This window comes from Phaethon aethereus (assembly GCF_964289735.1).
Source record: "Phaethon aethereus genome assembly, chromosome: 2".
Taxonomy (NCBI): domain Eukaryota; kingdom Metazoa; phylum Chordata; class Aves; order Phaethontiformes; family Phaethontidae; genus Phaethon; species Phaethon aethereus.
In genome coordinates, this window is record NC_138582.1 from 80,259,137 (window position 1) to 80,282,045 (window position 22,909).

Genomic DNA, 22,909 nt, shown 5'->3' on the forward strand with positions numbered 1-22,909 from the left:
AGAGAGAAGAAGCTAGACCTGGTGTGGTCTAGTGTTTAAAGGGTACACTGAGTGGGTCAAAAGTGTGCATAGGAGCACATTCAGATTTTAATGCAGATGGTACTAACTGATAAATTCTGAAAGAGAACTTGAGAGAAAACCATCATATGTGCAATTAGGACAATCAGGGAATCAGGACTTGGGAGAAAATCGGGGAGCTAAGTTATTTGGCTGTGTAGAGATGCTCCTTGTAGGAGTCTAATCTCTTTTAGACTGTAGAATGCTATGGAGTGGCAAAGAAGTAATTGTTCTTTTTGCATCTGGCTTTTTAATATCTTTCTTCATTGCCTCTTAATGACTTACCAGTCCAGTCTTGACTTTAAAGAACTCATCAAGAAACCTGCTTTTGATTTAAACAGGAGCTTTTCAGGCTCTGTAGGACCTGAAAGTACAGCGAGGTAATAAAGCAAAATAATTATTTAACCTAAGGAGTGAGTTGCCTGACTTCATTGGGAAATGTCTGGAGAAGTGTGAAACAGTGAAATGAATTTACAAGTGGATTGGAGTTTTCTCAGTTTTTAACAGCAGCTTAAGGTTGAAAATTGTTGGACAAGACCATTAAGAAACAGCAAATGTATTCAATAGGTGGAAGAACAAATGTACCCATCGAGCAAAGTCATATTTGTGCCTTAAAATTCGGTTAGGTATGTGATAAGAATTGCTTTTAATTTGTCATACAATTCTAAAGTGAAGAAAGCTGTTGGGTTGCTAAACTCAATTTCTACATGTTCATGCAGAGTTTGGTGCACCAGTTTCAAGGGCAGAACTTGGCACTAAGCACAAAGACACAGCTGTGTGCTTGCAGTTAGAAAGCACAGCTCTTGCACTTTCCATTTTATGAAGTTGCATTTTGAGCACTTTGTGAAAATAACCTTTGTACATTTTCTTTTAATAATCAAATCTTAAACACTTACCCTTTGAAAAAAAACTTAATAGTGTAAGTAACTTTAGTAGACCCAGTACTGAGGTCGTTTCACTTTGAGTACTTAATTGGTTTCAATCTAGACATATCTATCTCAAATAGCTAGGACAACTCTGATAAATATTTCATTGCTCAATTCTTATGTCTCTAGATGGGCTAATTAGTGATTCATACATAGATTTTTTTTTCCATGACAAAACAGATCAAATTGACTCTCTCCTGAGAATATCAAGTGTTTAGTAGTATCAGTGGACATATGAGGCCTTTTAACAGAAACATCAAATATTTTAATTGAAGTAATAATATAGCCCCAGTAAATATCAGTATGATTGCTAGCTATGCTGTTGGAAATAGAATGTTTATACAGATGTGTAGCACAGTTTACACTTTGCTGCTTTGTGTGCTCAGAAGTTTCCTGTCTAAATGACTGATACATTTTTTTTATAACTGCTTCAGGCCATTCCGTATTTATTAATAATTGAAAATCAGTTTGAGGAATTAATGACTAAGAAATTTGGGATCAGCTGAGAATGGTTGGCCATTCCTAAAAATATTTTTTAAAAATGCTTTCACTTTTTTTTTTAATTTTTTTTTTTTAATGATGAATTTGGGATAGTCCTGGTCTGTGGAGGAACAAGACAAAACCATTTGACATGGCTACTTAAGCTGTTCTTCAAGAAGTAAAAGGATTCAGTACCATGCCTGCTAATCCTCAGTCCTATGTGAGTGCATGTGGAAGTCATTGAACAACAGGAAATTTACTATTGCTGAAGACTGCCTATACATATCTGCATCTTTAAACAGAAATTTCAGTTGGGTGATATTTTATCTGCTTTGGAAACTGTGTTGTTAACATCTGATTTTTTTACTTCTAGTATCGAGCAACTACTCTGCCTGCATTTAAGTATTATGTGACTTGTGCCTGTCTCATATTCTTCTGCATTTTTGTTGTGCAGATTCTGGTATTGCCAAAGTAAGTGGTATTTAATATCTACTCATTCCTATGTATATTTGCTCATTAATGTAAAACATAAAATAAAACTTATACATAAAAATGTATAAGTAAAAAACTTTGGAATTGTCAGATTACAGAGGTCAATTCATGGAAATGAAATTGGACAGAGATGACGGAGGATTTCAGCCCATTTTCAAAGTTATGCTTGTTTCTAATTTTAAATGCGGTCCATAGCATGGTGCCAAGTGTTAATATCAATTCTTCATTCATTTTAGTTTTTCTCTTTGCATTTCAAAATGTGTGATGACGACAGGAATGAAATTAATATGAGTAAAAAAAAAGTAATACAAGCTATAATTTTGTGCAACTAAAATTACATGTAAAATAAGTGTGACAATTTGATGTTGAAGTGGGACAAAATGGATTGCAGAACTGGGACTGTGATTAACTGAATGTATTTAACATCTTACTGTGATAGTACTGCTCTATTCAGCATGCAAACAGAGCATTACTATTCATAAAATGTCTCAATTTAAAACTAATCTTAAAATATTATGATCAATTGCTGGAATAATTATTTTTATCCGAATTTATATATTAGGAGCTAGTTCATATTTGTGCATATAAATCAGCTATCTTTCTATCTATGCATATTCTAGAAAGACTGAGAAATCTGGAAGACAGCTCCAATAAAGAGTATTTTATTAGATTTCTTAAAATGGAATTTTGCTGCTGATTGTTTACATAGTGTAAAGTTGGTATTTGCTTTATAGTAATTGCTTCAGAGGCCAACACTGTATATTCCCTGTCATACAGTATTTCTTCACCCATAGTCTTTTCCCCTGTGCAGTGCTTTCAGGAGTAGTATTTATAACAGTTGATTGATTGGTCCTGTGCTGTAGTATTTACATTTTAATTCAAAGCCAGAAGGAACCGTTAGGTCATTATAAATTGACTTGCCACCGTGCAGACTTGTTTTATAACATGTATAAAGTTTTATGGACTTCTATTCAGATGTTACAGCATTTTCTTTGCAAAGGGTTTCCCAGCTTGTTTCTGACACAGAGACACAAGCTGCAAAGGGACACTCTTCCAAGAGTTCAGCAGTATCCTGCACATGGTTCAATCTGACTTTAGGCATTACTATTGCAAAATATGAAATGAAGACTCATGACTAGTTTTATTTGTCATTTTGCATAATGAGTATTATTTTACAAGCTCATACTGTATTTTGATTAGTGCAGGAATTAATTCAGGGCAATTCATGGTTTGTGATATACCAAAAACCAAACTTGGATCTAACTAGGCCCTTCCAGCAGCATGATTTATGAATCTGTTTTTATGTTTTGATTTCAGTCATGAAAATGAATCTAGATTTATCACCTATCATACATGTAGTAAGATGCCCATTTTTCTATATCCTTATTATGTGTCTTAAAGCAATTGTGTACCTCATTAAAATATATCAGATACTGAAAATTGGTGAACTCTAGGGAGCTGTATTCAACTAAGGAAGTGTCCACCAGCTTGCAAAAGCATATGCTGATATTACATGATGTCTTTCTAACATCAGAACAGAAAATACATATGATTTGTCATTTTCATTACCAAAATGTAAGTTATCTTTTGGTCATTTTATAGGGCTGCATGTTAAATTGTAAAAGCAAGAGTGTAAAGATCAGGTATTACCAACATGAATGGTATTCAGCTTCAAGGGGTCTGTTGGTTAATTTAAGAGATGCAAAAACGGAAGACAGAAAGGCAAGGTTTTGTACAGGTATCTGTATCTTTGCTGGAAAACCGTGAGCATTGCGAATTTGAAGAAAAGAAAAATTGAAGAATCACCAGTGTATGTAGTCATCACAAATGTAGCTTAAATTGAGTATATTCCAGAGCTGCAAATGTTATTTCCTTACAGGGGAAAAAAAAAAAAAAAAATCATAGTTTAGTCTAAAATTCTATCTATCCTATTTGTTTTCTTCCAAAAATTCTACAGGATTTTTAAATGGTGATGTAATGAAGACAGGGAGATAAACTACATCTGTCATTGGGTTTTATTGATTCACTATTCCATTAATCTGGTTTTGCAGCAGTGTAATATCATTGATTTCTGTGCAGGCACACCACCTGCTGCTTTAAAATATATTTGGAGATATTTGATGGTGAGTGACATCCAGAAAGTTGCAAGTAGCAAGTAATATCTCCAAGATCACGAGACATTTATTTCAAGGCTGAAATAATATTAACGTTTTAATTTTCTCAGGGTCAATAAACTGATGTGGTGTTTTCATAATAAACTTTACACAAAGTGGTATATATGAATTTAATCAAGTAAACGATATCTTGGGGTGAAAGTATCATGAGGTCTTTATTATGATATTAAATTTACATCAAATCTTGATCGTTGCATTTCCTCAGAACAGGCCTTCAGTGGCTCCCTAGCATTCTTGGTTTACCAAATGATGGAAGTATCTCTAGTAATTCACTACAAGCCTACATTCTTTATATAGGGAAACAGTCAACTAACATGGAATTGGCAGTGCTGTTGTTTGAAATGCAAACTGGTGAAGTGATGAAAGTATATTCCTATTGAGCAGGAGCTACTTCTTGTGCTATTCGAGTAAGGGATTTGTTTGGGGATACATTTAAGATTCTTCCCAAGTCTTCAATCTCTGAGACTGCTATGTTCAAGAAATTGTGTCCTTCTGTCCTAGGTCATGCCAAACTAGCAGTCATCTTGTTCTACTCATGGAAGGTGGTTAGGAGGCCTTAACATAGTATTCCCAGTCAGGCACAGCTGAATTTCTTCATAGAAAAGGTAGTACTTAAAAACTTTGTCTGAAAGCAGGCGTGTAAAATATAAGACAGTATAAATGAAAGAAAAACACTACTACTCGCTGTTTTTCTGCCGTACCTGACTGAAAAAAAATCAAGTGGAGTTATCAAATGATTTTTTCTTAACACTGAAACTGCCATACATTTAGTCTACATAGCCATTGAATCCATCGATGGCTTAGTGAAAACATCAGTCGAGTTAAGAAAGAAATAGCTACTATTAGATATCAAAAAAGTCTGAATTCAGTATTTCCTTGTATAATTGTCATTTGTAATTGCTTCATTATGATTTTATCACCTCAGGAGAATTTGCAACCAAATAGTTCAAAACATGAATGTTAATTACCTGGCAAGCTAAGGAAATTCTCTACATCCCATTAAGGGACATGTGCCATCAGTCATATATTTTCCTTAAAGTTACAAAAGTGTAGAAAGAATACATTCTCTTCTCCATTTCTCAGTATCTTTTTCTTCATAATAAATTATTATTTTTCAGTGAAAATGTTGCCAACAACACATAAGTATGTACAAATACAACTTTTTTTCCAATCTCGTACCACCTGATAAAAATGAATTATTCAGAACAGATATTCACTGATGAATCCAGACAAATAAGAGAAGGATAGCCAAGATCATAAATTATTTAGACTTGGAACTATCTGAAGCTTGGGAAGTTTTCATATTGTTTCCTCAATTTTTAACTCCGTCCCTCTGTAGGCTATTGTCAAGGGTTGACCTGTCAGGGTTCCTGGTGGGGCACTGTAGCAGAGAGACCTTTCAGAAATTAGGTCATTGCTTAAAGCACAGGAAGAGGCAGGTAAAAAGTTAGCTGGCTTATGGGATTCCAGGTGCTCTTTTGACAAAATGATTTGCCCGAATTTGTCAATGCAGTGCATTTGGTGACTTGTGCAATGTGTTTGATGACTCTACACAATAAAGGCGAGATAAATTTACTGTAAAGACCTGTACTGTTTTTATAACGTACCAGTGAAAAAAATAAATGCATGTTATGGCTTTCCTATGGTCCTTGCCTCAAATGAGGCTTGTTTATGGTGGCACTTCATTTGTAGTATTTTGCTTCCCATTATAGCATTTCCAGCCCACTTCTTTCCTTCTAGGAGCAGCGTGAAACTACTTTGGCTTAGCCTAATTGAAATAGAAGTCCTGCTGTTCCCAGAGAAGAAGGGGGTGTGGGGAGCAAAAATCTTACAACTTTTTTTCTCTGTATTCACCACTCAGATACCACTTTTCCTTATTCTCAGTCCTTTTCTCTTTGTCCTGTTCATCAGAATCTTACTCACCTTACTATGTAATTCTTTTTCTTGTGCCACCTCAGTAACATCATTAATCATGTAAAACAGCTACAAAGGCCTTTTGTTCTTGCCTGTTGCCTGTGTGATTAAGTACTCTTCACATACTCTTCTGTTGCTTACTAGATTTTAAATTCCTAAGAGTAGAGACTGTAGTTTTGCATATTCTGATGTACGGTTTACTGTCTCAGTCTTGATGAGAAATTCTTGGAGAACACGTATACATAAGCAATAATGATTTTCAAATAACATCTAAAAGAAACATTATTTCCAGATTAATATATGTTGTGAATTGCCAGTTGTTTGTTTTTCATCAGCTGTTCACATCAACCCAAAATCTGATGAATAGTTAGTGTATAAGAGATTCTCTGAATGATTGGCAGGGAAGCTTATAAATTATTCTCCAAAATGTTCTTAATGGCAGCAGTATGGCATCAAAGTGGTTTTTGAAGTTAATGCTTTTTTGTTCTTTCCTGAAAATAGCTTCTATAACACTGTTATTAAAACAGATCAAAATGTTTTCCAATATTTGTACGTAATCTAAGGAAATTGATCCATAGAGTTCTACTCCTAAATTTTTAATATTATAGTTTCTAAAATGTTTATATTTGCATTCACATGGCATCTCTAAAGAACAGAAATGTATGCTTTCATTAATAATGTATTTTAATTCTGAATCATACGTTTATGGAGGAGCTAACTTCAAATGTAACATTTATTATAGTTTTGTGGAAAAAGTGAGGAATATAAAACTTACTTCTAAAACATCATGCCAATATTTCTAACATATAAGGTTTGATTTGCTGGTGCTCAAAGAAGTTGAGAAATATTTTTATTTCTGTAAAAATGTCAAATCTGTAGTTAAAACTGAAAGCAGATGCTCAGGTGAGGGACTTTAAGATGCCATCTAGTTCCCTTGCTTAAACAACGCAGTTGGTCCAGAGCTTCTGATCTCCTCTTGGCATTCATTAAACGTCATTAGGTCGCACTGCATCTTTCCCTGGGCAACCACGATAAGTAGCTCTCGTATGGTGCCTGATGGAGCAATTACACTCTGCTGTGGTATTCATATGGAGACATTTCCCCATTTGCAGAATGAACGCATGCATGGTTTGTTGCTGTATCCCTGTTTCTGTTTGCTGAGTATCTAGTGATGCTGCTTTGGCTAGACTTTCCTATTTCTAACGCACAAGAAAAGGATGAGCTAGAACGCTGAGTTAGGATGATTTCAGGGAAAGTATAGATTATTCAATTTTTTTCATTGAAAGTCTGTTGTTGTTTTTTCTTTTCTTCATGGTGTTTAATTTTCCTTCCTGTCCTCTGATACTTCAGAATCTACTGGCCAGCCAGTCAGATTTCATACAAAGTGGAGTTTTCAGAGGTGTTGAATCCCTATCCATTCATGAAATAGCAGCCACTGTATTAGGGCCCTTGCTGACTGAGAAACTGGAGCATCACAGATATCACAGGTTCTAGCTGCGAGACACTGAAAACTGGACATCCCTGTCCCATGCTATTGCTTTTCTACCTTTAGGGAAGAATGTACACTACCAACAAGTTTATTTTGTATATCTATTAAACTCTTAAATTATTATAAAATCAACAGCATAAAAATAAAGCAATAAGGATCTTCTTTAATACCAGCTTTCTAAAGTGAAAACAAAACAAAACATTGCTGCTGTTAATGCACTTTGTTATTTAAATTATTTGTATGGAAATTATTATCTTCTCATGGTAATAGTTTTGCAAAGTCAGAGGTAAAGCCAGTTCAAGCATTCCTGAGATGAGAAAAAGGCAGGAAAAAAGCCTGTCATTCTGGTAAGGACTGGAATTGTTTTTGCATGGTGTTGATGTTTGGAAGTTGCAACTTGCACATGGTAATTTTTTGTATCATCAGTATTATACATAAAGAAAGGTCCTGCTACAAATGTGTAACAGAGAAATTAATACATGTTTTCCTTTTCTTGTAGAACATCTATTCTTGGAATTTCATTTGGGGCTGCATTTCTCTTGCTTTCCTTCATTTTGTTTATCTGCTTTGCTGGACAGCTTTTGGTAGGTATTCAAGGAAATGTAATCCAGTAGTTAATGGTTTCTTTTAAATAACATGTTCTGATTCTGCCAAGGCACTCTGCCTTTGCAGAGTACCAGTTAAATGAGAAAGGCTTACACGCTCAGGCTTCTGAGGACATTGTTTTGTCCATGTTAACTTGCTGTAAAATGTCCTCATTTATCTGAAAAACAGAAAGTGTCAGTGCAGTGACTATCTGTACCTACACTGATATTCTCTTTCCCCCATGAAGCTGCATCCTCTGAGAGTTTTGCATTATTATTTGATTGATTGCATTTTCAAAAATTTTTGCTATTGTGCTTACAGGACGTAACTCATCTTAGGCGTGCTTTAATTTGGAGGACTGTGTATTTGTTTAAGTATTCTATAAGACCGTTTTCTGAGTTTAAGTATTTCACAATAACAATTTAATTTGATATATAAAAATTTTATAGTAAAATTCTAATTTTTACATTGAGTGTTCCAAGTGTTATTGTAATGCCTATTAGTGTACCCAATAATATGCTGAATTTGAAAATTTCATTTAATTCAAGATTTGGGCAAATGTTTCAACATTCACAATATAATTTACAAATATTATTGTCCTCCTTTCAGTTATTGTCAAATAGATCCAACATAGTACTCCGTCTAGAACAAGGCATTTCAGGATTTGTAAGAAAGCTAATGCAATTTGAATTTGGCATGTAACACGGAGTAAAACCGTTTGTATACTTGTCACTTAATCCCCACTCTCTGTCTTTACATCTTTCCACAAGCTCCCATGGACAAAGCTGAGAGAAAGATCTTTTATAGAAAAGCAAAACATGCACATGGGAAAGACAATTACATCACTATGCAGTAAAACAGTAAGGAAAGGTGGCCTGGCAGTTAAAGCAAGAGACAGAGGAAGCAGGATTTTATAATTTCTCCCTCTTCCCTTGCGACGCTTGTAATTAACCAGGACTTTTTTTTAAGAAAATGTAATTAATGTACATTTCAGTTGTCTTTCCAATAAGGTAGGGATGCTGCCACTGCTCATGAATTAAGCTGAGATACAATGCAACAGTATTTTAAAATAATTTAAGTCCTTGGAGTAAGGTCCTAGTGGTATTGCTGTTACTGAAGAGCAAAAACTAGTTCTCATGTAATGTCATACTTGATTGCTCTTTGTTATTGACATAAGAGAAACATAATGGAGTCAGAGTACTGCTGTTGAATAAGCAAATGAAAAAAAAAAATCCTTCAAGGATTCCCTGTAGGAAAAAGAGGTGCCAATGAAATGGTACCAAGAAGGGCTGGAACGTACACTCTCCTGGGGCTTTTATTTATAGTGTAGCTTAGGAGGAATACAAACATATTTTTCTGCATTTAAAGGGATGGCTAAGCAGATATCCAAGTCAGAGTTGAGGAGTCATGCCAGTTGAATAATATCTAACACCTACTTTCAATGCTGTTTTCCTATATCTTGTATGTACTGTAAATACTTCCCAGAAATGGAGACCTTTTACTGCATTTCTGTTGACTTGTAAGATGTCATGTTCTACCCTAAACAGCTTGAAGAGGAGTTATGTATGTCTATGACTTTATGAATTCAGCTGCTTTAATGCAGAAACTATGCTGCTAAGAAGCCTTTCAGCAAGTAAGTTATGAGCATAGTTGATGCAGCGCTGTCTTTCCTTCATGAGCATGGACATAGTTCTGTAAGGTGATGGATAAGAGACAGCTAACAAAAGAGGCAGTAGGTTTATCTTTCCCCTGTCCTCTCCCTAAGATTTGTTGCTTCATGTCAAAATCCAAGTATTGTTTTGCGGCTTTAACCGCAGTGACACCCTATGTTATGTTTCGGTAGCATGTCCATTGCAGTATTTGACCCATCACTGTAAATGCTTTCTTTCTAGAAGAAAAAGTCTGAAATTCTCAAGCAAACAAGTATCAAAATCTGGATTTTAACATTATAGTGTTAGTGTTAATAGAAATCAAGCTTTATTGTCCTAATCCTGATTGGGTTTGGAGTATTTTTTTGCCAATATGGGTTTTTCTCACATCTTTTTCTTAGGGAATACATTTTGGGATTCCCTTGCAGAATGCACATGCAAATGTGGGTGTGCTTGTCTGTACACACACTTGCACGTAATTACAGAGTTTAAAATCACCAAATATCTCTCTTCTAAAAATGCACAGAAAAAGAAGAGAATTTTGGGGGCCTGACTGACCCTGACAGATGGACTGTGGTGGGTTAGCCTTGGCTATGGGCCAGACACCCACCCAGCTGCTCACTCACTCTACCTCCTCAGCAGGATGGGGGAGGAAAATAGGATGAGAAACCTCATGGGTTGAGGTAAAGGCAGGGAGATCACTTACCAGTTACCGTCATAGACAAAGCAGACTCAACTTGGGGAAAACTGATTTAATGTATTGCAAATTAAAATAGATTTGGATAGTCAGAAACAAAAACAAAGATTAAAGCCACACCATTCCTCCCCCCTCTCCCAAACTCAGCTTCACTCCTTTGCTCTAGTCTCCTCTACCTCCCGCCAGGCAGCACGAGGAGGGGTGGAGGGTGGTCAGTACATAGACATTTCTCTCTGCTGCTCCTTCCCTTTACACTTTCCCCCTGCTCCAGCGTGGGATCTCCGCAGGCTGCAGTTCCTTCAGGAGCACCCACCTGCTCCAGCATGGGTCCTCCACTGACTGCAGTGTGGACATCTCCAGCATGGAGTACCTCCTCCTCCTCTGGTTTTGGTGTTCCCTCTGCTGTTTCTCACTCTTTTTGTTCCCTCCTCCTCTCTCTGCCCAACATTTTCTGCCCTTTCTGCCCCAGGCTTTCCCCGAGGTTCCTGCCTGTGGCTGAGGGGCTCAGCTGTGCCCGGGGGGGCGCGGTTGGAGCCGGCTGGAACAGCGGTGTCCAGAACGGGGCAGCTCTGGCCTCTCCTCCCAGAGGCCACCCCTGCAGAACCCCCCACCAGCACCTGGGCACCTGTACCTGGTACATAAACTTGCAGCAGTAGTCAAATATTTACACGACTGTTACAAAATTCATGGAGTGGGACCTGTAGTGCTGGCAAAGACAGCAAAATCTAAGTTCAAGTTAGGACACCTGGCTGTCACTGCATTATGTGCTTGTCTCAATACTTTGATGCTTTGCCCCCTCAGTCTCCACTGATTAGAAATGGCTGTCACCACCACAGAGTAAGTCACACAAAAACCAACTTTGAACGAGTTTCTCTGAATCATTTTCATTTCATTGGTAAATGAAAAAAAAAAAAAAAAATCCAGACTGCAATGCTAAAATTACTAGCAGGTACAGAATTTAATTACAATATTTTAAGAAGAGATTTATGCTCACTCTTTCACTCTGAGTTTATTATTAGTTAATTTTTACTGTTCAGCAGCACTGCAGCATGGACCAACTCAATCTGTTGTGGATTGATAATATCAGCCATTAAATAAGAATAGGAATGTTTCCATCAAACAATGCGGCAGAGCAGTAGCACCAATAATGAGGTTACAGACTTCCAGATCCTGCCTTTGCGGCGTGTCATACCCTGCTGGTCTTGGGCAAACAGGCCGAGGGCAGGGAGGGCTGACAGTTCTCATAGAAACAGTTTGCTGATAGGCATTAAACCTTCATCAAGCCTAACTAAAATTGACATGTGTCCTGAAACTTGAAATGCATTTCTATCTTTTCTGTTCTAATTACTTCTTTGTCCTGATGCTTTTTTTTTTTTTTACTTTTTTAGATAATCAGACTAAATTCAGACTAAAATCTTAAGACTATGAGTATTTTTGACTTAAAGTTCCTTTTTGGTTTATATTTTCATATTTTAAATGTTGGCTATTTTTTTTATTAATTTTTAATATTTTCTTTCAACTTTCCTTGAGAGATTTCCTTTGCAAATTACATGCAGATAGAGGATAGTGATGTTATTAGCTTTAGCTCATGTATTTTCTATGTCTCTTCTCTTTATCTTCTTGAAGTACAGACAAGTTCATAGAATGAGTGTGAAATGCCTCAGACCTGGTAACTGTTAGATGTGTTTTACCTCGTGATGTGAATGCAAGAAAGCAGAGATCTGATCACCTAAATGATACGTTGGAAAATGTAAAGTAGAAAAAAACAACACAGTAAGCATGTAAAGGATAGACCTCTGTGGTAGCTGAGGTAGCCTGCTGAAGAAGTATTAGTCTCAAGCAGGTGTTCTTTGTGCACTAATTCACATACTGTCTCAAAAATTTCTTTGCATTACCTGGGACATGCGTGCACTTATTTGATACCACATACTCTTTGTACCAGTTATTTTCCATTAATATGAAATAGCTTTTTGTTGCATATGTTTATACCTTGCAAACCTCTTTAGCTACTCCAGCTAACAAGGAAGATTAGAAGTAATAACATTTCTTTCCTATCATCTCATCTGAACATGTTTTATAGTCTCTCTTAAATACACAAGTGAACCATAGATTAGCAGAACATAATAATTAAAAAAAAAACCTATCAATCAGGAAATAATTGGCTCCACTGTTGACAAAGATGTTCTGATTTAAGGTCACCAGATCATCTAACAAAGTGTAGCCAGTATGTGAGCAGTCCTGTCCCCTGCTAAAAGAAAGCATGTTATTTATTAGTTGCATTACACCACACCACTGTATAAAGAATGATACACAATCTTTACCTTTTTTTGCAGGGATTTGCATTTTACTCTAAAGCAGCTGACATTGGTATTTAACAGACTTGTACAGTTAAGATACTTAAAAGCTCTGCAAGCACATGAGTATCTGTTGTAGTTCTAGCACTACTTGGAAATTATTTTTGACCTGGAATCTTACCTCTCATCCAAGTGTCTCTCTCAATGCAGATACAAATGAAAGATTGAGGCCCTTTAGAGTCTTCAATAGTAAGGCTTTGCTTGTAAAATAAGATTAAAACAGGGATGGGGGAAGGCAGGGAGAACCCAGAGAGGCACTTTGGCACCTACAGCAGTGTCCATGAAAGAGTCTCACCAAACCTAAAAGTCATTCTGATGCGTCTATAGCACAGGCACTGCAACAGCAAATCCATCATCCCTAAGTTAGGTACTATGTCCGCACTTCACGATCTGTTAGAAATGTCCTGATTTCAGTAACAAAAATCCTTCTCCTTACTACTTCTTGAGTTATATGTTTATGACATGTTATGTGATTGTGACCAACTGAAGAATTTGGTGAAAACCATGTGTTTCTTATGTCTATTTTGCCAATAACTTCTCTTTTAATATTTTTGATGAGTGAAGCTCATCAAAAGTTGATGACTTTTTGATTTTTTTTAAATCTGGTAACGGTGCCTTTTAGCATCTTTGCCCAAGATGGGATTGTAAGTTACCTCCAAATAAAGAAATATCCGTGTGCTTCCTAATACCAATAGTCCAGTATACAAACAATTTTTCCTACAGTTAATTAATAAGAAAGAAAAAAGCGGAGAGCATCCAGATTGTTTTGAAGGATCTTTTGCATGTATTACCTGGGAGTTGATATCCGTGATGTTTAAGTACCTCATCACAGATGAGGGGTCCTTGTTGTGTGAGGCAGTTTTTGGGTGGTAGCGTCTTACTTGGAGACCAAGACTTGGCCAGCATAGAACATAGCATTCAAAACTCCTTCATCTAGTTCAATGCCCTGAGCACTGTCTTTAAAAAGTCATTCAAGTTTGCTCTTTCTCAAAACCAGTGGCTTTTTAAATATTTCATGTGGAACAGAAAAACTTTGATGGGAGAGACTGAGAACATCTTACCTTAAAATAGCATATAACACAGTGACTGTACATTTTCTTGAATGAGGAAAGCAGCACAGGAAGTACCAGGACTGAACTCTGAGTGCCTAAAGGCATATTTATACGGCTCACTGCCATGGTCTTTCCTTTGAATGAGAGAGTTGAATTGAACCACATGGCCATTTTAACATGACCCTTTATGAAGGATAATAAACACTGTGAAGTATGGTGAAATTAAAAATGTAATACTCACTTTAATTTTTCCTGTTATTTCTTTATTCAGGATTCTAGCTTTTGTCAAACCACTTGTATCCAATATAAGTTTGAGTAGATTCTTCACCTGGGTGCATTTGGTATGATTTAGAACACCTGGCTTAAATTTACAGGTGCCACCATGGAGTTCAAAAGCTTGGTGTTACAGTACTCATTTTAGAAGTACTTTGGTCCTTTTATCCACAATAGGACCATTAGAAAGTACGTGAAGTATAAGCTTACGTCTCCATACAAAACTCACCCTTCTCCAAGCTTAAGTCAGTGTAATCACTGTCAAACAGTTCTTTAGATTTGAACTTCGGTGTCATCTTCAAGTCTGAGTGAAAACAGGCATGTGAAAAAAATCTGAATTTTGGGGCTTTTTGATTCTCTTTATTTCATTTTTTGTAACATCAGTATTAGTAAAATACGAAGTTGTATTTGAATGCAAAATGAAAAGAACAGTAATAGAACTATAGAAAATGTCATTTGCTGTCTTTCTGTAAATAAGAGGTCTTCAGTCAAGATGTTCCAACCTCTGCTAGCATGTGAAGAAGTGTGACAGCTCTTGCGACACTGTCTTTCATCTACAACATAGCTGTCACAATTAATTCTCGCACCAGTTCCTTGATCTCACTTCAGAAAGACAGCATTCATTCTGTTAAATGCTGAAGCAGTTTTTTGTGTGTGGAAAGACAACACAGGATACATTTTAATAACCTGAATATTCAAAATAGGTTATTACTCACTATCATGCTGAGCTGTCATATCGGATTTAACATGTTCAGTAGTACATTAGTCACCTTTCATACTACAAATACCTATTATTTCTAGTTGGTAAATGATAAACACTCAACCTTATTCTGCCAGCTCCACTTAGAATAAACACAGAAGTTAACGCCACTGAGATCTGATGTCTTACCCTTCTTGCATGCTTTCTAGAAATTATTACCTTCTTCCTTTCATCTCATTCTCCATTTTCCTAAGAAAATAGTAAATGAGACATAACATTTACAAGAAAAAGTGCTTGACGTAAGATAATGAATCAGACAAATAAACCTGCTTAGTTCTGCCAGTGTTATTAAAGAGTCTGAATTTAGTGATCACCGCACCACTCCAGTTCTGCTTCCAGGAGTTCCCTAAATTTTAAGCAGTACTGAACTGCTGCAGTGGTACTATATATGGACTGGATTTAGACTGCTCGAAAGTGAAATTAAGTTCAGCAAATCTGTTAATTCACATAGAGAATTACTGATCAACAGTGTATGCTTTCATGTTTTGCAAGGAATTTCTGTTCAATGGTTTAAAGATTTTTAGTGTGAATCAGGGTTTTGTCAGAAACTTTCCTTTTAGGAGCCTCATTGACTTAATCTATGTAGGCTGCTCGTTTTGCTATGAGAGAGACCTGTCATCTCTTTAACAAACCAGGTGCGCATGGCAGATGTACCAAATAAACAGTGGTCCTTCCCCTCCAGAACTCAGAGCTGTGCATTAAACAGCATGTCAAGAAATGCATCACTGAGTTCTGATGTGCGTCTCTTTTACAAGTGGAAATAACTTAACTACAACTTCATTTTTGAAGTTGCAGTCTAACAACATATACATTTTTTTCAGGTCAGAGCCAGCAATATCTGTAATTTTAGCAACAGCAGCTGGAAGAATGGAATCTCTTTACTGATTAACCACACTGGCTGAATGATATATTGTTTCCTGAAAATTATTATATACTCCAGAACTTTTTTAATGATAAAGTTGCCCAGAGAACAAAAAAATACTTTTTTTTAAATGGAAGCAGAAAAACAGCTTTTTAAAGAAATGTAGAAAATCAGTCCAATTAGTTCTTCCTTGCTAAAATACATTAGCAAAGTCAGGTGGTATTGATCAAAAATCTTGTAAACAAAGAAAATTTAGCATTATTGCAAGGAATTTTGGTACAGAAGTTACGTACATTCGAAAGTGTGCAGGTACTTGGAAAGCAATAAAGCAGTCCTCAGCAAGAAATTCAGTTCTCAGCATGGACATTGCTAAGTAACTTCAGCAATTCTGTCCTGTAATTTTTTCAAATATTAATTTAAGAAAATGAAGAAAATTAGAACTTAACAGTTGGAAGCATTGATGTTAAAGTAGAAAAATCTGAGAAGTCTTCATCGTTTGACACCAACATTCATGTATTTAGATACTGGGATTCAATTGTTTCTGTGTGAAACAATTCTATCTTCAGAATTAACATAACACAAGTTGTTTGTTTGTGCAGAGGAAAACATCAATTTACCTTGCTTAGTACTAGAAAAACATGGAAGCATCTTTTTCATGACATTGTTTTGCATCTGTTACTGAGCCATGTTCCTTCAAGTTCTGACATTCAAAATGGGATCTGCCAGAGCTTGTTGAATCCAGCGGAGTTCAAGAGCCAGGGGCGTTCTCCTTCCTGCTCCACTAGAGCCCAGTTTGATGGAAGTGAAGACCCAGGGTTTGCTAGTGGAATATACACACACGAACATACACACACACGCCGACTGTTGTTTGTGGGTCACTCGGTATGGACTTAAGTTGATACAATATCCATGCCCAGCTTCTGCCCCTCTTAGGCAGGGACTGGCTCAGACCTTGGGTCTCTCTCTCCAAATGTACATCTCTTACTTGCCAGACAGTCCGGCTTGAAGCTTTGTAATGGCTACACACACACTCCCACACATACCCTGTGGGTCTCTGCAGGGACTGAAACACTTCAGTTGCTGGCACCCAGGCCCTTAGTTGTCTCAGACACGCGGTCTCTCTCTCTCCAGTGGCTGGCACCCATCCTGTGCTACTTGCCATCTAGTCCAGCATGACGTTTGCTAGCATTTTCACACATGCAGGCTCGGAATAAGGACTGCACTTACACAGAAGATGGTTCGAGATAGGATTTAATAAGAATATGCAATAGACTCATGTAGATGAAGTGTTTACTTGCAGCAATTTCCTTTCATCCCCTTTCCTCTCCATTTACCGACACTCATTCCTCCATGATCCACATTTGTCCCATTCCCTAAACATCCTGTAAGTTTTCCACATACCCACAATGCCCTTAAAATATGCCATAATGTTTTACACAGTCCAAAGTTTGTTTCTGTTCCATTGCAAAATTATCTGCCCCATGCCGGTGTACTATCCTTTTAGGCAGTAATCACCCTAGTCTGCAGGGCATCCTGAAAAGGAGTTTTTTTCGTTGAGGCTTCTTGGTAGGTTTCCCATCAGAAACTGTGGCTGAAACATTCTCCCTCGATGGTCTTAGCAGCAGATTCAGTGGCTTCTGTTCTTCACTGATTAGGTTACTTTGGTTCCACCATCTATCATTGTCCTTTTGATCATCACCGGGTCTTTGTGTTTAATTTGATTAGCCTTTAGTCAGATAACCTAAAAAAAGTAAAATTCATAATAAAATGTATCTGGTTTCGGCCAGATAATTTATTTTCAGCATTAGCTTATTTTCTTGGAATTTCTTGTCCTAAAGACTTTCCGTGAACTGTATAGCTCCCTGTAGCATAGTTCAGAAAGGAGAACACGATGTACTGCTTTATCCGTATCATTTCTTACCCATTTTATATTCCTCATACTTTCTCAGTGTTCCTGCCTAGTTTTGTCCCTAATCCAACTTAAGCTATTCCAGCTACTTATAGACTTCCAAAAAAATCACAGAACAATATAGACTATGTGGATAAGAAATTCCAGGAAAATAAGCTAATGATGAAAATTAATTATCTAGCCTAAACCAGATACATTTTATTATTAATTTTACTGTTATAGTAAAGCTCCAGGTGTGCTATAACAAAGGCAAAGGGTAATTTAAGGCATGATTTCATGACTGTTTTAATTTGCTATATATCCATGCTTCCTGACTTATTAGGTTTTAGGCAGACTAGACAGAAAACTGAATGATCATTTTCACACAGATCCATTTCCTGCGTCCAGCTGAACACTCCTCTAGCAACAGCAGCAATCTAGGCTTTGTGCTTTTTACTTTCATGTAGTGGCAAGGATGACAGACCTTTTCTAAAATCTACATGGGGATTCAAATTCCCTTGAAATTTGCTATGTACTTAGGGGTGGAGAACAAGGCTTGGAAGTTCAAAAAGGCATTTGAGCAGGAGTTGCTTGCTCAAAAATGCACGTCCCTTCAGTTTATGTGGGAGTTTTTTAATGTTCATCTTTGAAATTCTGATTATTGTTTTGACCTTCCTGAAAAGGACTTAATTCACTCAGAATCTGTCCAGTCCAGTATGCAAAACTCTCTGTCATAAAAGGAAACATATGTAAAAAAAGTTCTAGATACACAGTGGACTTGTCCAGATAGTATGTCGTTGGGAGGGAAATAATTATGTATAGTATGATAAAGAAAGACCTTCATGTAAACTACATCACATATGTGGGGTAGTAGTGTAATTTAGCGTGATGTGCCATAGCTATTGAACCTGAACTAATAGATCAGTGCTGTAAATTAATTCTGTATTTGGTAGGTTTTAGTGCTTGAGTTCTCATTTCGTAGAATTCTTGTGCTTGTATTTCTGCTGATTGCTGTGGCTGGGGTGAAAACAATATGTAAAGTGATCTCTGTTAATATTAAGTGAATAGAGAAAAAGAATTGATAAAAAGCTAATACTTCTGTGGGACTGTCATGTTCTTGAACTTTTCAGTGCCTTTTTTACAGAGGTTTCAGTATAGCTGAAATTGACGTTTGGAAAGGGCACAAGATGCTTCCAGGCAACCTTATCTCCTCATTGCTAAAGTTCTGGGAATATTAATATTTATTGGATGTGCCACAAATTGTTGTTTATACTGTGTGAGCATCTTGTGCCTCTAGGCACTATGCATGTATGAATGGAGACTACTGCAATGTGTTCTTGGAAGCAGGTTAAATGAGTCAGGTTTTTGTTGTTAATTTTTCCCACTATATATGAAAAAGTTTCTATTCACTAAATACTCTTTGTGTCAAATTGTAAGTCTGATTGCTGTATGAAATGCTTATTTGTTTTCTAAATAGTTTTAGGGAAGTTTGATTTGCTTTGCTGAGCTACCTTTCACCTGAAATGAATTATCAAACAAGTCTCCAAACAAATAAAAGATGTAGAAACCCCACTATTTTGTAGACTACATATCTATGTATACAGCTTTTATCCTGCATGAGGAGACCTCTGTCTCTCTGTCAAAGACTTTGCAAAGTCATTATTTACATCTTGAAGTTTCCAGAGGCTACTAAATGTTGCTCTTTTAATTGAGGTGGGGGAGGTCAATTTGTTTGCTTGTTTTTTGCTGATATTAGAGGTAATGACACTGCTGTCAACTCTGTATTTGCTATTATTAGTAATATATATTGAATGTTTAATAAGATACTTGCAAATAATAATTATTTAACAAAATTTATATTATGGCAGATATTTTAACTAAATTTGTATTTACTTTCATGTATAATCATGATCTGTAACTCTTACGAGAATATAATAGTTGAATACTTCTGTAAAATCTCTCAAGATTAATGCTGCCCTCAATCTTGAGCTTTCTTAATTCTACCCTTGTTTATAGTAATTAAATATACTAAAACTATTTTTGTTTTCTCTTTTTTAAACTCTTTGCACTTAGCAATGTAGCAAGAAGGCATCAGCTTCATTGCTGTGGATCCTGAAGTCATCTGGAATAATTGCAAACCGTCCTTGGCCACGGATCACTCTTACATTGACAACCACTGCTATAATATTAACTATGGCTGTATTCAACATGGTAAGGGAAAAAGGAGTAATTTTTCTTGGTGTTTTTCTTCTTTTAAGTTTTTTTTTTTTGTTCAGTATTTGTTTAGATGTTGAATTTATGGCCCATGGCTATGCCAGGAACCTACATGGTAGTGACTCCCAGAGACAGAAATGTAAAGTAGAGCAACAGAAAACATACTGTGTAATGGGGACCTCTGCAAACAGAACTCTCAGCAAGAGGTCGTATCCTGGCTAAGTTTATTAAAGGAAAATGTGATTTATAAGGAATAGAAGATAGTTAAATCGCAGGTTTGAATTGTTCAAATCCCTTGGCTATCTATGCATTGCTTAAAAAAACAGAATATTGCTCCAAGAATGAAGTGTCTCCTCACAGGATGCATGGAAGTCTTTGTGCGAAACAAACTAAGCTTTATTCAGATTTGTGATGCTCCTCTGCTGATCACAAAATTATCATAATGTATACATTATTGAATTTCATGCGCTTGTCCTTTTTTCTTTTGAAAAAGGAAAAAAAATCAAAGTTACATCCGAACTTCAAAAGTACTGGACTACAAGTTTGTTAGGGCTTACCTCTACTTTAGGCATTTCCACCTGCGCTTTTCTTTTCTCTACTAATAAGGAAAATCCATGTAGTTCTATTATTCTTTTGTAACTGTACCAAATACAGAGTAGATCTGTCATTAGTCTGCCTAAAGCCTAAATCTTCATGTCCTCATTTATTCTGAAGGTTGTGTTGTCTAATGGGATGAACAGTATATGGGATCAGAAATCTTCCTTTGTTTTGCCCGATTGGCTGAGCCTGGTTCTCTTTGTTAACCTGCGAAAGTGTTCCAGCTCAGTTTTGTGTCTGCAAAATGAGAACTGTAATACTTACTTAGGTAATGTTTCATTACAACATTAATGCATAGATATTAGTCACATTTCAAGCGAGATCTGCAGTTAGTGCTTTTGAAATTGCAACTCTAGCTCTTCCTTCAGTTGTTGATACTTTTGTTACCTGAGGTTCATAAAGGACTTAAAGATTGATATTACCTACACTGTTTTACTCTGTTTTCCCATAACATTTCAGGGTACCCTTAGTCAATCATTCATTACAGTAAGTACTGAATTTGTCAGAATGATGTAATGATGTTATGTGGGCTTTTAAATATGAACACTTGAAATTTCTTGTAGAACCTTCTCTCCATTTTTTCTATTAAATGATCCTACTCTTGGTTTTGTTGGTTTCCTTTTCAGGAAAGTAGATATTTTCCTTTCTACTGCATTTTTTTATGGAGAGGAGGTAGACTCAAAAACAAATCCATGTTGAAGAATTTAAAATTAGCTAACTGAATTTGATGCTTAAGGCTAGTAGAGGAAAAACTCAAAGAAGCAGTAGCTGGAAAATGGGAAAACAAATTCACTTTTTAGCAGTGAAGGCAGTTAGCAATGGTAACAAATTATTCTGAAAAGTTGTTGATTCTCCATCACTGCTTGTCGTCAGCTGAAGACAATATGCCTTTATGAATGATAACCTTTAGCCAAGGAAAAGCTACTTGGCGTAGTACAGGACAAAATCCAGAGATGGACTAGCTTGTAAAATGTAGGTCAGATTAGACTTTCTTTTATGTTGAACTGTATAAATGTGTAAGATGAAATTAAATAACCTACTTGGGTTTAAAATATACTTTGAGTTAGACGTTATGCAACCATATGTGTAGTTATTAAGCTAAAAAGTGTGAAAGAAGATAATGGTCAGCAACTGTTTTTTCCTTAGGCTGAAGTTCGACTATTGTGTACAGTCCACATCAAATTTGGCCTTCAACTAGTAAAAGAGATTTTAACAAAAAAGCAGTTGTTCAGTACATCATTTTTAGAAAAAGTTTTTAGTTTTATTGGTTCAAGTCCAGTTTTATGTGGACTGAATGTTACAGTAAAACTTAATAAGCTGTATTTTAAAATCTTTGTGCCTTTTCAGTAATGACTGCAGTATTACAAATAATCATGTTCCATGATATTCATGAGATGATAATTTTAAGTACAATTCCCACCTTGAAACTAAACCTTAATAGTTTGACTAGCAAAAATGACTCCAAATGTGATTGTGAAATTTGCATTTCCTTAATATTAATAGCAAATTGTGGGAGAGACTCTGAAGTATCATTATTATATCTCCAAGCAACATGTACTTAATAGCAGAGTCCATTAACTGCATTTATTTCCATGAACTCTTTCAGTAGAAAAAGGCTAAATGTAGCCGTTAAGATTTAATGGAGATAAAAAGCGTCTAACCATCCCACACCTAATAAATCATAATTAAGACCAAAATGTCAAATGAAACTCAGTCTTTATGGTCAAGGGACATGAGAAAAGAATGGGGGTACAATTTTATTTCAAATTAGCTGTTTCACCAGACATCTGAATATAGTCTTCACATTTGAGAGGTATATAGTCATGGTCAGTGGAAGGAAGTTAAAAAACAGCTAGTATGACATAAGTATCAAATACTTCTTAGCTGGAGGGAGAGGGTGACTAATGCTGCTTCCATTGAGCATTAAATCTGGTGCCATATATAGAGCAGGGCAACAATCAGCAGATGAGGAAAGCTGTTTTTGTGAAGCTGGCCTGCATTAAACCAAATATGAGAAAGTATGTTGCAGGGAACAATCCAGACATCTCAGAGAGACAGTAGGACTGCATACCTGCAAAGGGTTGATTCTTGGAAGCTGAATGAATGACTGTATATAATACATCAAATGATTGTGCCTCACCATCCTCTGGGATTCATGTGATCTCAAGGAACATAATGAAAGAGCCCCTCTTTCTTTCAGTGACTTCTGCATCAAATGCATGAATGGTTCTTGTCACAGCAACAGGATCTCAGGGCTATACTATCTCAGGAAGGTGTCCTAACTGCCAGCTTTCAGATTCAGAAACGTAGAATCATAAAATCGTAGAATAGTTTGGGTTGGAAGGGACCTTTAAAGGCCATCTAGTCCAACCCCCCTGCAGTGAGCAGGGGCATCTTCAACCAGATCAGGTTGCTCAGAGTCCTGTCCAACCTGACCTTGAATCTT

The 22,909-nt window shown here is 36.4% G+C and overlaps 1 protein-coding gene across 1 annotated transcript in view; it reads left to right on the forward strand.

The window, feature by feature from the left end:
- Positions 1–22,909, forward strand: part of ADCY2 (adenylate cyclase 2) — a gene marked incomplete at its 3' end in the record, with an annotated part of 224,900 nt that overhangs the window by 164,323 nt on the left and 37,668 nt on the right. The window contains exons 14-16 of the mRNA XM_081996352.1: positions 1,837–1,934; positions 8,032–8,116; positions 19,726–19,863. Coding sequence (XP_081852478.1) covers positions 1,837–1,934; positions 8,032–8,116; positions 19,726–19,863 — 321 coding nt within the window. The remainder of the gene's footprint in view (positions 1–1,836; positions 1,935–8,031; positions 8,117–19,725; positions 19,864–22,909) is intronic.